Source organism: Strongylocentrotus purpuratus, unplaced genomic scaffold (assembly GCF_000002235.5).
Source record: "Strongylocentrotus purpuratus isolate Spur 01 unplaced genomic scaffold, Spur_5.0 spur5_contig_855, whole genome shotgun sequence".
Taxonomy (NCBI): Eukaryota; Metazoa; Echinodermata; class Echinoidea; order Camarodonta; family Strongylocentrotidae; genus Strongylocentrotus; species Strongylocentrotus purpuratus.
Window position 1 is genome coordinate 547,102 of NW_022145563.1, and position 15,752 is coordinate 562,853.

Sequence of the window (15,752 nt, forward strand, 5' to 3'; positions counted from 1 at the left end):
TTGACCGCTAGTGCAAAATGTGGGCAGTAATTATTGTTACATCTCCAAAACTAATATATTCTGAATGGGCGCGTGAACCCAATTCGATTACTTGCTAATCGAATTGTGTCTTTCGCCCGTTTGGAGCAGAATTCTCCCTTTCTCCGATCTAGATTAAAATTTCTGTCCTGATTTTCGTATTAAGGTGTCCTTGAAATTAAGAGAGAGTTATTGGATCAAACGTGTAAAACGTAAAGAAAGCTTTCGTATAAACCATATGGTTTTATGTAATTTCAGAATAGTGCGGGAATATTCATTAATTTTTACTTTGGTATGTCATAAAAGTAGGAGCGGACCTCGATTTTCGTATTAAGGGAGAATCACTCAAAACATTCCGGTAAAAAAAGTCGATAAAAAAGTAAGGTATTACATTTTCAGGATAAACTGTACTTTACAAAACGTTCTCACCAGGCGCGTACGCAGGGGGGGGGGGGGGGGGTTGAACCCCCCTCCTTTAACTTTTTTTATATGTATGTTTTGGAGGACCCCCCTTGTTTTGTTTTTAATTAAAAAATAATAATAATAATAACAAATACAAAAATAAAAGAATTTGTGGTAATGGGTGACCCAAAAAAGCTGACACAACCCCCCCCCCCCTCCAACGAAACGAAATATCGATCGGCCAAATTTTCAAATTTTGAGACACAACAAAAAAACAAAAAAATGTGCTCTTTCTTTTGTGTACTTCACGTACGAACACATTTTTCTAACGTTTTCGAAAAAATCAACTCATGACAAGAGCAATTTCAATCCCCTATCGTATTTCCAATAGCAATCAAGTTTGGATTACGTAATGCATCATTGTCATGTTTGCACATTAGGTGACGTACAAGACTATCGAAAATGTCCTAAAATTGAATTTTTTTAAGAAGTTGCGATAATTGTGTTAGGGTTACAAAAGAGAGGGGCATAGACCAGTTGATTCCCTAACTGATTCCGCGGCGGCCTTTTTGTGGCGGTTTACCACGTCATATCAGGGGCGCGCTTTGTTTAGGATTAAGATTGAGCAATTGAAGTTTTCTTCCTATAGAGACTACAAAGAATCATATTTATTATCTCCTAATTTCAGTCACGAATCCAAGATTCTCAAGCCAATGTAGGCGCCACTCAGACAAGCAGAACATTGTTATCAATTTCGTCAGATACTGACGTATAATCGAGGCATTAATCCGGCAGCAGTCGATAACTGCATGTAGATTAACTAAATTCCTCTCTCTGCATGGCTAATCTCTTTCCTATCTTTTTATTCGTTTGACAGTTAATGTATGATAACGACACTTTTCTGATTTAGATAATTACCCGTGTTCCATTTCGTTCGATCCTCGCTATATCTCTGCCTCGTTATTAACTCCTCCACTCTAAATCCCCATGGACCCGGAAGCCAAGATGCTGCAACCTTTTTGTCTTTACTTTCTCCCTCTCCCCCGCCATTTTTTCTCTAGGGAAGGGGGAGCGCACGCAGTATCATTATAGGGTACTGGGAGTGCTGTTAGCGATCTTTGTGTGTGTGTGTGTGTGTGTGTGTGCGTTTGTAAATGGCCGCGAACGTGGACCTTTGTAGGAATACACACCTTCTAACCATGGACGCCCGGCGAAGGTGGACGTCCACGGTTCTCTTTTATCTTTAATATGACTTTTTACGGCTAAACAAGTACCATATCAAATAGGAGACTCGATTGGAGCTAGGTCCACGATAACCGTTAACAAATCTGATACACCGGTGTGCATATCATTACGACCGACTAGGATTAATGATCGGTGGGACAAAATTACTCGATCGGCGGATTTCATTTCCGTCTGCTGCCAGCTTTGGATCAGTTTAGGGGAGTCCCTGTTTTACCTTGTGATTTCAGATAACGCGCGTTAGCGAGGTCTTGACGGGGACGTCGGACTTCCGGGTACTCTGGCCTGAGCTGCACGGGACGCGCCCCGCGGCTTAACGGCGCGGTGCCCGTCTTCTACAAGTAACATTTCGAGTCGCTAGCTGCATGCTGATTGATGGCGATGCCGAAACGGATGGTCAACAAATATCTTTAATTAAAGTAAGTAAAATTATATATTTGATGGAAGAAAAGTATAGAGCTAGGTCTTAATCTGGGACAATACAGTACGTATTTTAAAAAACGTAACACTTTTGACAAATCTGTCAAAATTACTTTTCAAAATAATCTAGGAAGGGCATTTTTAAACGTGCTCGAGACCTAGCCATAGAGTAAAGCCTAGTTTTTTTTCTATAAAATGCCACTAAAATAACAAATATTTCTTCTCGCTTGAGTTAACATTGACCTTTTTTGTCCATAGTGCCAAAAATGGCTTGCGCCAAATTAAAAGAAGAGGGGAAATAAAATCAGCAATATGATTTTAAGTAGGCCTCTTTGCGAACGTGGACATTTGCAGGAATACATACCTTCTAACCATGGACGCCCGGGAAAGGTGGACGTCCACGGTTTTCTTCTATCTTTTGTATGCATGCAAAAGAGCAATTGATTTGAATGGGAGTATAATCAGCCTTTTTTTAAAAAATGCACTGTTACTGTATTAGAGAAACTGACTGAAAAATGAGTAAAAAAGGGTGTTCATATCTAAAGTAGATTGAGTCGAGATCTAGATCTAGATCTATTTAGTCAGGAATTGATTTGAATGGGAGTATAATCGGCTTATGTTTATATGCACTGTAACTGTATAAATTGGAGAAACTGACTGAAAAATGAGTAAAAAAGGGTGTTCATATCTAAAGTAGATTGAGTCGAGATCTACTTAGTCTGGAATTGATTTGAATGGGAGTATAATCGGCTTTTTTTTATATGCACTGTAAATGTATAAATTGGAGAAACTGACTGAAAAATAAGTAAAAAAGGTGTTCATAATCATATCTAAATTGGATTGAATCTAACTTTTCTTAGGCAATAATGTCATCGCACGTACCAGTACGTTAGTTAAAGTTAGACTAGACACATTTCTATCCGACTATGAATTGAACTGATAATGATCCAGTGAGATAGAAAAATAAACATGATCTAGATCGATCTAAACCTGTAATAATAAATCCCCCTCACCTCAGATATAGGCTCTTTATTTTTCATCTTTACCAGCTAGACCTCTACCTTAATTTGAGGTGTCTTGGTCGAGTGAATATGTCACCGGGCTGTGGATCACAAGGTCCGCGGTTCAAGTCCTGCCGCGGCACTAATGTCCTTTGGCAAGACATTGATCTACATTTGCCACTCTCCACCCAGGTGTTAAATGAGTACCCAGTAGGATGCAAAAGTTAATGTGGTTTGATTAGCAAGTGGCGCTTGTAAAATGGCGACTGGCTGGAATGCTCCCCAGGGAGCGGAGAATATGCATACAAAGTGTGACCCGGGTATTAATATATATCTGTAAAGCACATTGAGAGAGCCTGTGGTCCTGAAATGCGCTATATAAGGACAAACTATTATTATTATTATTATTATTAATTTCTGCATTTGAATTGAAGTCTGTTTTCGCCATTAGCATTATTGACTACGTTGCACACCACTCTGATATCTGCAGTGTGTTTATATTCAATCTGACAATGATGAAAAATGAACTTTTACAGATGTAAGAGCTTAGAAGGAACATTACTTATAGACCAGTAGAATCTAGATCCTTATTGAAGCGAAAGACTGCACGATATTTGATGCCCACCTAACAATCACTAGAAAAGGTTGAGATAGATCTATAAACCTAGTCTAGTTTCTGTTGTTTAGAGTTTGTTTGGCTTAACTTAATACTAGTCTTAAGCATTTATTTAACTTTAGAATCAACCCTAAATCATAACAGTCAAATTTAGGTTTTTATTGTTTTTTTTCTTCAAATTTTCACCCTCTTTATTTTCCACAGCTAAAACAATGACTATGGATGATCTTCCTCCCCCTCCTCCTCCTCCTTCTCGTTCTTCTTCGTTGTCTTCTATTCCGTCTGTTACATCAAGCAGTTCAAAACCTTCCGATCCATCTCTTCATCAGTCTACTCAGTCACTGCCCTCACTTCTTGAACTTTCTATCTCTGATCTGCCTTCTTCTACTCTCCCCAGCATTGGTCTTTGCCCTACTCCATCTTTTCATCCCTGTCACCCTCCATCTTTTCATCCCTGTCATCCTCCATCTTCTCTGCCCCTGCATGCTTCTTCTTCTGCAAATGATGATCCACTACATGGATTGTCTTGTCAGTGCTTTGTCTTCTTTTTTCTCCATCTCTTGATCATTCTTTGTTTTCTTTACATTATCATGGTCGTATCGTATCTTTTTCTTTAAATGTTTGTCTTCATCTTCTTTGTCTGTGTATGCATGAACGTAATGTTTCTATCCCTGCTATACTAGCTATCCATTTTCTTCTCTCCAAAAGAAAATATGTTGAGGTGAGCTATTAAGTTAATGAAGTTATCCTCATTTGGACAGTAATTGCAATATTACATACCTCATAAAGTTTCTGCATTCACATCATGTACACATTTTTATTGACTAGTTTGTGAAGAAGAATAGAGGACACTACAATGTGATTTAAGAACATTTCCTAGATTTATATGTACAAAATCATTACAAAATATTAATTTACAAATTAAAGCTTGTAAAATGCTTCTTGTACATGTATTTTATGTTCCTTTTGTTGACAGTAACAAACTAAATTAAAGGTAATCCCAGTTAGGATTTGGATCTCATTCTGGTCATCAAAAGAGCATCTGAACTCTTTGCAAGGTCTGTCATAAGTCCATGCATGCAAGCTGGCTGGTTAGAATTAGCAGAGCAATCCTGCTTCCACAGTATAACTGTCTCGGGCTAGATATATAGACTTGACTTAGGCCTACATGCAAGAAAGAATATCAAGGAAAGATAGTCTTGAAAATTGCGAATGGTCCTTAGACCAGACCCAACTTATGATTTACATGCATCACCTTCTCTTGTCTTCTTTTTATCATTAGATGACAACCAGACGCCGCCGTGTTGCACCGCATCAACAGGTAGAGAAATGGTGCAGGGCTGAAAAAGACCCAGATGGCTTTGAAATAAAGTTTGTGAATGAGACAATAGGTGGGTGAAATCAAAATATTTGATTGCATTAACTCCCAGAGACGATTTTATTTTTATTAGACATGCATATATATGTACATGTTTTACAAGTGATCAACGAATTAACTGTAATTTGGAGCTGGGATAAAGTAGATTGGAACGATTTCTATAACAGTTTTAACTATTTGTGATACATGTACATGTACCTTAATTGCAATTAATTATAAGCCAGTACAATTATTAAATGCAAAGCTTTGATTTCACAAAATTATGGTTCATAAGTTAGTAGATTTAAACTTCAGAGCAGCAGAGTGAAGACAAATGTAGTGGATATTAGAGGGCATAGATGGCTTTATGTGGAATGCTTATGCCACCCAAATTACGCATTTAATTCATAAAACTTTGTTGAACCATTTTAACAGCTAATGCCTTACGAAGCCGAACTTTCCAGACTATTGTAAGGAATATTTTTGTAAGCTTTAGAATGTAAAATATCATGTGTACTCCACTTCAGGTCATGGACTTTTCACATGCAAACACTTCCAGAAAGGTGATTTTCTTCTAGAATACAGAGGGATTTTCAGTGAGACATTAGATGCAGATGAAGACAATGACTACACATTTCATTTTCTTCATACAGGTGTGAACTACAGGTTAGTAAAGTTTCTTTAATTTCTGTTTCAAGAAAAATGAAAATAAAGAAAACTACAACTATGTTATTTCATCAATTTGTTACCATACTGTATGCTGCTATTTATATTTCAGATCAATTATAGTGACTTGAATTATTTGTGTTCATGATTTCTGCAATGATACCATAAACATTTGTAGAGTTTTTTTTAAGAAGATATGATGGAATAGGTGTGGCCTGTGTGCCTTATCAAAGTATTTAAAACCTTTTCTGCAATGATGAAAATGAGCTAGACCATGCATGTGATCACGAAGGGTAATATGTAGCTATAATTTGGTGGAATAATGATTTACTTGCATTTTGTATGTTATTCTCAAGTATTTTCAGAAGAGGGTTCAAATTTGGGCAAAAAAATCACCCTGGTACTGAAAATAGTGGGGGTCATAGTTTTGTATCGATCAACCAAAAATCTTTTCATTTCCCCCTCTCATCATTAAATTCCGACGTTCTATTGATAAAATAGGTCACTTATAAATTTCATGCCATTCTTCATTAATTGTACTTGCCAATTAGGGCTGGAAATGCCAGGGCTTGCAAATATTTACAACAACAAAAATACTGGTATGTATTAGTTATAACTTTTATTTTGAAATATGAGCCTTAACTCTAACATTTGTACACAGGTCTATTTGAGCTGTATTTTGTTCAGTATAGTTTCATGCTACCTCTAAGCATGCAATCTTTTTTCATTTATCTTGCGACTGCAGCATTGATGCATCTGATCCAGAGGCGGGGTTAGGCCGTTGGATTAATGATGATCATAAGGCACCAAATTCTGTAATGAAGAAAATCATCCTGCATGACTCAAGTCCACATCTGTGTCTGTTTGCATGTGACGATATTCAGGTGGGGGAGGAAATACGATACGATTACGGCACTAAGGATTTGCCATGGCGGCAGGTACGATATTACACTTTGTTTTATTTTGTATTTACTGGTGAAATATGAACATTATCCAGTTTTTGCAAAAGCTAATTTACCACCTCCATCATTATTGTTCTTTCCATTTACTATCGCACAATGTTGGACATTAGTTTTCCTTGATGCCCTTATTCCACGCTGCCCTATACTCTATCAATCCTTGGGCCTTTTAAGGAGAGCACTTCAAAAACTTTCAAAAAAAGATGATGAAAAAGAATATTATATAATTACTTTGTACAAGTGGTATTCAAATATTTATGTCAATAATATCATACAACTCTAGAGTCGATAATTTAAATGTACGCTTTAGGTGACTGTAGATTCTCCAGCACTATAATTTTTCTTATACGATATTGAGATTTTGCAAATAATGATATAATGGAATATACAAACAACTATACAGAAAACGTCACATCGCTCTCATGATAAACATTTGCTTCATAGTGTATCCAAAATCAGACTCATGTATTGATTTAAATTGCAGCCTCCCACACCAAACGTCATGCCACACACTAACATCAACGTGCAGGAAACGCCTAGCAAGAAGCTGCCGACACCCCACAGCATGGACATTGTCACCTCTACTACCACCAATAAGCTGCCCTATATGCCAGATGCAACATCCAAGCCAGCATCACAGCCAATCATGAACAACATCAGCAACCAAAGCTCTCACCAGTGTCCTATCCAAGGAACACCATCCACCAGTCAACTACTACCCCACTCTCAAGAGGGTGGCACACCAACATCCGATGATAATGGGACAGCTAGGCAAGAGGTACACTCCCTGAGTAACAGCATGTCTTGCAGCCAGGTTGATGCCTGCTATAACCCGGACTCAGATTCCCCAGGTGTCATAGATGGAAGTGAAGAGGGACCAGAAGGCCTAGATGTATGTATTTCTAAAATGTTTTGTTAATTAAGAAGAATGTTTTTAATAAATTTCCTTGCATGTGGGCAATGATGTAAACATACTTAGGGCAAATATTTACTTGCCTATACACTACAAATACATTCTTTACCATAATGAGCAATATTGATACAGTAATAAATATCCAGGAATGTGAAAGTCCATGTTTGTTTACTTAAATTAGCAAGTCCACATTTGAAGATTTTAAATCGCACTAATTGAAATTTAACAGTTTAGAATACATGTAAATGAGTCCATGTTTGTCGTATTAATTTAGCAAGTCCATACTTGAAGGTTTTTTTTCACCAGTACACAAACAAATGTGTTGTTTGAAATAAAATTAGGTGGACCATTGGAAATTTGTTAACTTTTCTGGGGCTATAAGGAAATAAAAAACTATTGTGCCAATTATTCTTGATGATTTTAGGCTTTCACCATACATGTACAAAATCTGGAGTACTGCAGGTATGCTGATGATATTGCGATATAGCCATTAATGCTTTTCATATGTTTCATATAGGTTTTCAGCATGCAGCAGCCTTAAGACAAAATGTTATGTAGTTGTCACAATAAATGTTTTACTTCAGAGTGTATCAGAAACTCAACTCAAATATTAATTTAAATTTCAGACCCAATTGCACACACCAATTGTGGAGCACACCTCCAGTAACATGCAGGAAACGGCTATAAACAAGCTGCCGACACCCAACAGCATGGACATTGTCACCTCCACTACCACCAATAAGCTGCCCTATATGCCAGATGCAACATCCAAGCCAGCATCACAGCCAATCATGAACAACATCAGCAACCAAAGCTCTCACCAGTGTCCTATCCAAGGAACACCATCCACCAGTCAACTACTACCCCACTCTCAAGAGGGTGGCACACCAACATCCGATGATAATGGGACAGCTAGGCAAGAGGTACACTCCCTGAGTAACAGCATGTCTTGCAGCCAGGTTGATGCCTGCTATAACCCGGACTCAGATTCCCCAGGTGTCATAGATGGAAGTGAAGAGGGACCAGAAGGCCTAGATGTATGTATTTCTAAAATGTTTTGTTAATTAAGAAGAATGTTTTTAATAAATTTCCTTGCATGTGGGCAATGATGTAAACATACTTAGGGCAAATATTTACTTGCCTATACACTACAAATACATTCTCTACCATAATTAGCAATTGTATACAGTAATAAATATCCAGGAATGTGAAAGTCCATGTTTGTTTGCTTAAATTAGCAAGTCCACATTTGAAGGTTTTAAATCACACCAATTGAAATTTAACAGTTTTAAATAGCTAGGTCCATGTTTGTCGTATTAATTCAGCAAGTCCATACTTGAAGGTTTTTTTTCACCAGTACACCAACACATGTGTTGTTTTAGGAAAATCAATCCCCTTTATTTTGGGTGTGGTGATTAATAGGTTTATAGATCAATGCATTAATAACTGTTTTCGGAGGCGTTATGTTTTTGGGTTGTCCGTCTGTCCGCCCGTCTGTACGTCCGTTCTCATGATCGCGTTATCTCAAGAACCGATTGATGGATTTTCTCCAAACTTGGGTCATGTATGTATTTGCAAGGCCAATTAACTGATTAGATTTTGGGGTCACAAGGTCACAGGTCACAGGGCTCATTATGTATGCATACAAAGCTTGTGATCGCATTATCTCGAGAACCGATTGATGGGTTCCCGCCAAACTTAATTCATGTATGTATCTTGCAAAATCAATGTATGTATCTCGCAAAATCAATAACTGATTATATTTTGGGGTCACAAGGTCAAAGGTCACAGGGCTCATTCTGTATGCAAAAATAGCTTGTGATCACATTATCTCAAGAACCAGTTGATGATGCACCTATGGTATTATTGGTGTATAATATTGTACTCTTTTATCTAAGCTGGCAGAAAACTTCACAATATAGGCACAGTTTGATCTGGAGGATTTTGCAGGGTGGGACTTTAACAATTAGGGTCTAGAAAAATGCACACAAAAAATCTTTAAAAACATACATAATACACATTAAGATAAAACAGTTAATGGTTTGTTGATCTATCATGCAGACCCAGCATAGAAGTAAACATGCATGTCAGGGGACCTATAAAACATAATTTGCCTTAATAGTGTACTTACATTTGACCAATTCAGCAGGAGATATTTGATGTTTGCTTTCTATATGGACTCTAATTTCAGTTTCTCTTACTGTTTTTTTTTCAGGCCATGTCAGAGGTGTCAGACCTGTCGGAAACTACTACAGATCTAACAGATGATTCTGACCCGGATTACATACCGGAATCTGATGATGATGTTGGGGAAAGGGAGATGAGTCCTGTCGTTCCTATCCCTGGATCTTTTAATATTCATCGTGGTTGTCTACCCACTCATGAAGATGAAGCATCAACCAGTGAGAATCATGTAGACAGCACCTCAAAAGCAGTATTGCATGCCTGCAGTAGGTCTTCAGGGATACAAGTGAATGCCACAGCAAATGGAAGAAGTAAAAGCTGGGATAAAGTCCAATATTGTCCTTTCTGCATGGAACCTCAGAAGAAATTACCTCGTCATTTACAAACTCCCAAACACAGAAACGAACCACAGGTGCAGAAATGGCTTTCTAGTGAAGACCAAAAGGATAAAGTGAGACAATTGACACTAATGCGCAATTATGGAAACTACCTACACAATATCTCTGTCCTGAAGAAGGGAGTTGGAGAACTCATTGTTGTTCATAGGCCAGCAGACAAGTCAGATCCATCAGATTACGTTCCCTGCTCAAACTGTTATGGTTTTATCACGAAGACAGAATTGTGGAAACACAAGTGCAGCCAGATACTTGATAGTATACCATCTGGGAAAACAAAGAAACGAGGAAAAGTGCGTGCTGCCAAAATGCTGCTACCAAATACTCCTGGGGTGGATACGAGAACCATTGAAATCCTGTCGAACATGATCGATGACAATATAGCCGCTGTGGTCAGGTCGGATGACCTAATAACAAAATTTGCTGAGAAGTTAACCATGAAACATGGACATAGCAGAGACCAAGAGAACTATATCAGGCAACGGTCAAGGGAGCTAGGAAGAATGGTCCTCGAGTACAGATCAATGACAGGGGAGACCAATGTCGATCTTGCAAGTCTCATACGTCCTGAGAAGTTTGTTGCAGTGACGTCTGCTACAAAACTGGCTGCAGGATTTTGTGCTGAAAACAATGTCTACAAAACCCCCAGTCTTGCATTAAAGATCGGACACGGTCTGAAGACTTGTTGCGAGATTCTACAAGGAAAAGCCATTATGACGCAGAACTCTGCCATCAAGAAAAGTTGCAAGGCATTCTTGACCCTGTATGACCTTCAATGGGGGAGCTATGTAACTCACCATGCACTAAGAAGTCTTCAAGAAGGAAGAAGAAATAACCCAAAGTTGTTGCCACTTACCGAAGATGTAGTCAAATTTGCGAAACATCTCAAGGGAGAAATGCATGCAAAATTGAATGGGCTTGAGAAAGAGAGCAACACCAACAGAATTGCACATGAATGGCATAATCTTTCTGAAGTACTGCTGGCACATATTGTTGTCTTCAACAGGAAAAGACCTGGAGAGGTCTCAAAAATGACCATGCAAGATTATGAAAATTGCTCGCAAGGAGAAGGTGGTATAATTGATGGTGCTCTCAGCAAGTGGGAGAGAGCACTTTGTCGAGTTCTATGGAGAGTCGAAATCGTGGGAAAACGTTTGAGGACGGTGCCTGTACTTTTGACAACGACAATGAAGAGGGCAATGGACTTGTTGAAAGAGAGGAGATGTGAGGCTGGCATCGAGGAGAGCAACACATATGTGTTTGCTGGATCAGGGGAAGGGCACCGGAGAGCATGCGATGCTATCCGTGTTCATTCCACCAAATGTAATGCTGAACATCCAGAACATCTCAGAGCAACACATCTGAGAAAGCAAATTGCCACTGTAGCCCAGATTATGAATTTAAAGGAAAATGAGCTAGATGTCTTAGCTAATTTCCTTGGGCATGACATCAGAACGCATCGGGAATACTATAGACTCCCAGATTCAACAGTGCAACTGGCGAAGGTTTCAAAAGTTCTTCTGAAGATGGAGAGGGGAGATCTTGAAGGTCTTGCCAATAAAGGACTAGAGGAAGTGCAGTTGGATCCCAGTGAAGGTAAAGTGCATAATATTTTCTTTTGAATTCTTCATGCAAACTGCAAAGAACAACTAGAGTAGAAAAACGTGCAGGTTTTGTTTGCTTTTATTTTCATAAATCAATAATACATAATACATAGTGTAAATTGAATAAAAAATATGGCGGATGGCCCATTCCAGCTGAGTATCAATATAATACCGCTGTTCTTCCATGGTGTCCTTCATGAATACATGTACATAATAGTAGCAATCAAAGTAACAGAAAAAACACAACAACAATGTATTGAACATAAACATGTATATTCCAGCAATTTCAAACTAATAAATTTGATTTTCTTTTTCATATTCAATATATCTTTATAAAAAGGGATACAGAACCGTAGGACCCTTAACAAAGAAAAAAAGTAGATGAATATTTAAGATATTTTTGGGGGTGCATAATTGGCGATTTTGTGCAAGACTGTTTGATAGATGTCCAAAAGATTGAAAGAGAGAGAAATCTGCATGCATCTGTCGTGAGCTAAGCATTGTAATCATGTCGAACCATGTTGTGTTCATAATGAATTAAAATGTTTATTACTGAAACTATAAATTAATTATATATAAGACATGCATGAATTTCATTCCTGTTGTTAGTTTGTCCTAAATAATTCTATGAGGCTAATTCCTTTCATGTAGAAAAATACTTTTTCAGAATATTTGTATACACATAAAAACACTGTTAAGGGCCTGATATAACATAACTTATGCTAATTATAAATATTTCTTTTGATTTTTTGTAGAGTACATCACTGATGCCGAGTCAGATTCTGAGGGTGAAGATGTGCAGTCTGATGATTCACCTTTGGTGACTGTGAGGACAGAAGGTATGTTAAACAAGAGAAAGTCAAATCCTAGTCAGTAGCTGAAAGCCAGTGGTGCATATAGTTTCTTTGAGTCAGGGCTGCTTTAATTGATTGAATTATGATTGTTAGAATGCAGTTGCACTATTTGAACGTTTCATTATTTGTCCTAACAAAAATAGAACACCCAGTACTTGATGAATCGACCGAAGCATATTTTCTTCACATATACTTCACATATATATATATATATAGAGAGAGAGAGAGAGAGAGATTTCCTGTTAATACAACATGTAGGGTTATATTATTTTCCACCAAAAAATGGTACTGGGTATTTTCACTTGAATAATGTATACATGTAGTTCTAGTTTTATGTTTCATGACAGTTTCACTCTATTCTATCTGGGAGCCAAAGGCATGGACGTAGGGCTATATGTGCTGTTTTGTCTCAAAATGAAATATATTTTCTGATTGAAGGTTTAAAAGATATATATTCTCCTTGGTAAACAGACTGTAGTGCCTACTCTGGGAAATCAAAAAGTCCTTCTGAGAATCATCCAATCAGGAAAGTCTGGACTTTGAAAGAGAAGACAACTGTCGCAGACCATTTGGGCTCATTTCTCCTAAGACGTACCCTACCAGGAAAGGCACATATTTTGAAACTCTTCAATGCAGAGCCACAAACCTTTCGGGATCGATCTTGGACCAACGTGAAAGATTTCGTTCGAAACCAGATTCGGAAGAAGGATGTAATGGGATTCTTGAAGATGTAAAGTACATTTATGAATGCTCATCATGATACATATTATATATACCTGTAGACATTGTGACATTTCTCCCAAAAGGGGAGGGGAGGGGGATGTGGCAATGGACTTATCGTGTCAGGCTGTTGCCAAATGATTTGTTATCATTGTGTGCTTGTACATATATGCAAAATAATTGGGGCACTTAAGTTAGACAGAAAAAAGATATGTTTGTTGCCTGACTTGAAATTCGGCAAGATCCCTTCTCCCTCCTCCCTTTTGGAATTGATTTGTTAAGTTCATACATGAAGGTTTAGGTTCAGAACTGATGATATACATGTACAGGAGAAATGTGTAATGTATTGTAATGCTGCTCATGTATGCATTATGAGATTTTATCAAACCCTAAAGACAAAATTTATTGTTGATTTTTTTGGAGTAGATAATGCAGTCACTAGTTAAATGTGGGATACCCTCAGTTGATTTCATTGATTACTTTAGTTCATACGTGAAAGATTCATATTATGGAAGTAGTCTGTATGTCCTGTTTCTTTTGTGATTCTATTTAAAGTTGAGACTTTGAAAATGTGTAGTCACATTTAATTGGGTTTCGAGAAATGTTGCACCAACAAATAGATTTCCTTTTGTTTATGTAAAATATCTACAGTCGGTATGGAAGTTCATGTAGTGTAGCTCTATTGAAGTAAAAAGCTATCGAGTGAAAAACTGTTAATTCAGCAACTTGGTGACATGACTTTGCCCATTCATTATATGAAGGGTGATGGATGGGAACTTCATATAAGAGAAGCAATAATTATAGGTATATAGAATATTTCATGCTCTTCACTTGAAATCTAAATTTATATATTATGGTTTCATTTGTTCTAGATCAGTATGAAAGAAACAAATGTTCCCTAACAGTTTCATCATTTGGTTTTTAATGAAAGTTATATAAATCCTCTCCACATAATATATGTACGACTTCAACATTATTTTGTGTAGATAAATGCGTTTAATAGCAATTCACCTCATTTAATTGATGCAATTGATTTAAGCACTGTAGATTTCAAAGATGTAATATGGTATAAATGAAGACTGTATGTATACTGTGTATGAGCAAGGAATTTAAAGACATAAATTATGTCACAAGTATCGTTTTATATTACTTAAAGCACATGGATCATATATGTTTAATTTCTTTTTAATCAGTAAACTATTTTTCAGCTTTATCAGTATGCTGACCAGGATTTAGGGGCAAAGAATAAACATGTACAGTACCTGTATGTCAACGCATTATAACGTTTATATATATGAAAATAATCATCTTAAGTTTGTTAAAGAGGTTCTCATATGCACTGGGGCTTTTAGAAATATTACAACAAATATGGACGTCCTTTATACTACAGTTGTGGAGTGAGATAAAATGCTAACAACTTGATAGTAACAAAATTACTTCACTCTGATTGACAGATCTAATCTACATCTCTTGGTAATTGGTATATTTAATGATAAAAAAGCCATAATTTTGAGTAAAAGAGATTATTTTATAAGTCTAGAATAACTTTAAAATTGTTAGAGATATGTTATCTTTCAGTTCAGTATGAAAGGAAACAGTTGGTTCCTTGACTTTTTAAGTGTGAATCCCACATTTATTTTGTAGTTCAATATATGCTCTATGACTCAAGTCATACAGTTTGTTATTGCACTTTCAACGTTAGAATTTTGGGCTAAAATTTTTATGTGTTATGTAGTTCTTTTTACTAAAAATATAATGGCAGTGACAGATTCAGACTGATTTACACGGAACAAATGAACTTGTTTCTGTCTGTATAGTCCTAACCCTGCTTAGCTAGGGTGGGGGTTGGGGGGGGGGGGGTTAACAATTTAATACAAAGGTTCTTACATTTTCAACAACAACAAGGGTGTAATTCAGGCTCACACAAAATATTCTTGTAACCACACACAGACAAGATTGAAAAACACAATTTTTTCTGAGGGGGGGGGGGGGGGGGGGTGCCAAACCCACTCCTGAATCTGCCACTGTCAGTGTTATGTTTGTATTTACAAAAAAGGTTATGTGTTAACAGTATATTTTGAAAAATGGTTAGGCATATTTGTTATTTGTATTTATAAGTTTCTATTGATGGACAATTACTTTGAAGGCTTGTAGTCACAACCTATCTCGAGTCTAAAAAAACAGTATGAAATTCTTGAGGCCACCAAATGAAATATTTACTTGTTACTAGCTACCCAATGAGCAGTTTAGCTAGTTATACCTGTGGTACATTGATGGGTAGTTTAAGTTCTTTTGTATAAGTACAACAATGTAAAAACTCCAGTTGTTCCTTAAAAGTGTTTTGTGAAGAAGAAAATTAGGAGTATGTGATTTGTAAGGTTTGTAATTTGTTGTCATTTAA

At 37.1% G+C, this 15,752-nt stretch overlaps 1 protein-coding gene across 4 annotated transcripts; it reads left to right on the top strand.

The window, feature by feature from the left end:
* Positions 1 to 1,543: 1,543 nt before the first annotated feature.
* LOC105444505 lies at positions 1,544 to 15,128 on the top strand. 4 transcript variants are annotated; one of them, XM_030996381.1, is made up of 9 exons: positions 1,544 to 2,081; positions 4,982 to 5,090; positions 5,584 to 5,722; positions 6,468 to 6,660; positions 7,166 to 7,573; positions 8,221 to 8,631; positions 9,810 to 11,769; positions 12,533 to 12,616; positions 13,103 to 15,128. In XM_030996381.1, exons 1-9 carry the CDS (start codon positions 2,028 to 2,030, stop codon positions 13,363 to 13,365), a joined length of 3,621 nt encoding a protein of 1,206 aa, XP_030852241.1. In that variant the 5' UTR covers positions 1,544 to 2,027; the 3' UTR covers positions 13,366 to 15,128. The 4 variants fall into 4 exon arrangements, with proteins under 4 accessions (XP_030852241.1, XP_030852230.1, XP_030852247.1 ...); XM_030996370.1 differs by lacking the exon at positions 1,544 to 2,081 and adding an exon at positions 4,331 to 4,420; XM_030996387.1 differs by lacking the exon at positions 1,544 to 2,081 and adding an exon at positions 4,331 to 4,420 and having other exon boundaries at positions 5,710 to 5,722.
* Positions 15,129 to 15,752: the final 624 nt, after the last annotated feature.

Bases quoted from the DNA above. Each gene is read 5' to 3' on its own strand.
- LOC105444505 (XM_030996370.1), top strand. From the start codon at position 4,346: ATGCATGAACGTAATGTTTCTATCCCTGCTATACTAGCTATCCATTTT. The intron at 5,091-5,583 runs GTGGGTGAAATC...ACTCCACTTCAG, and splicing joins GTTTGTGAATGAGACAATAG to GTCATGGACTTTTCACATGC. The intron at 12,617-13,102 runs GTATGTTAAACA...CTTGGTAAACAG, and splicing joins GGTGACTGTGAGGACAGAAG to ACTGTAGTGCCTACTCTGGG.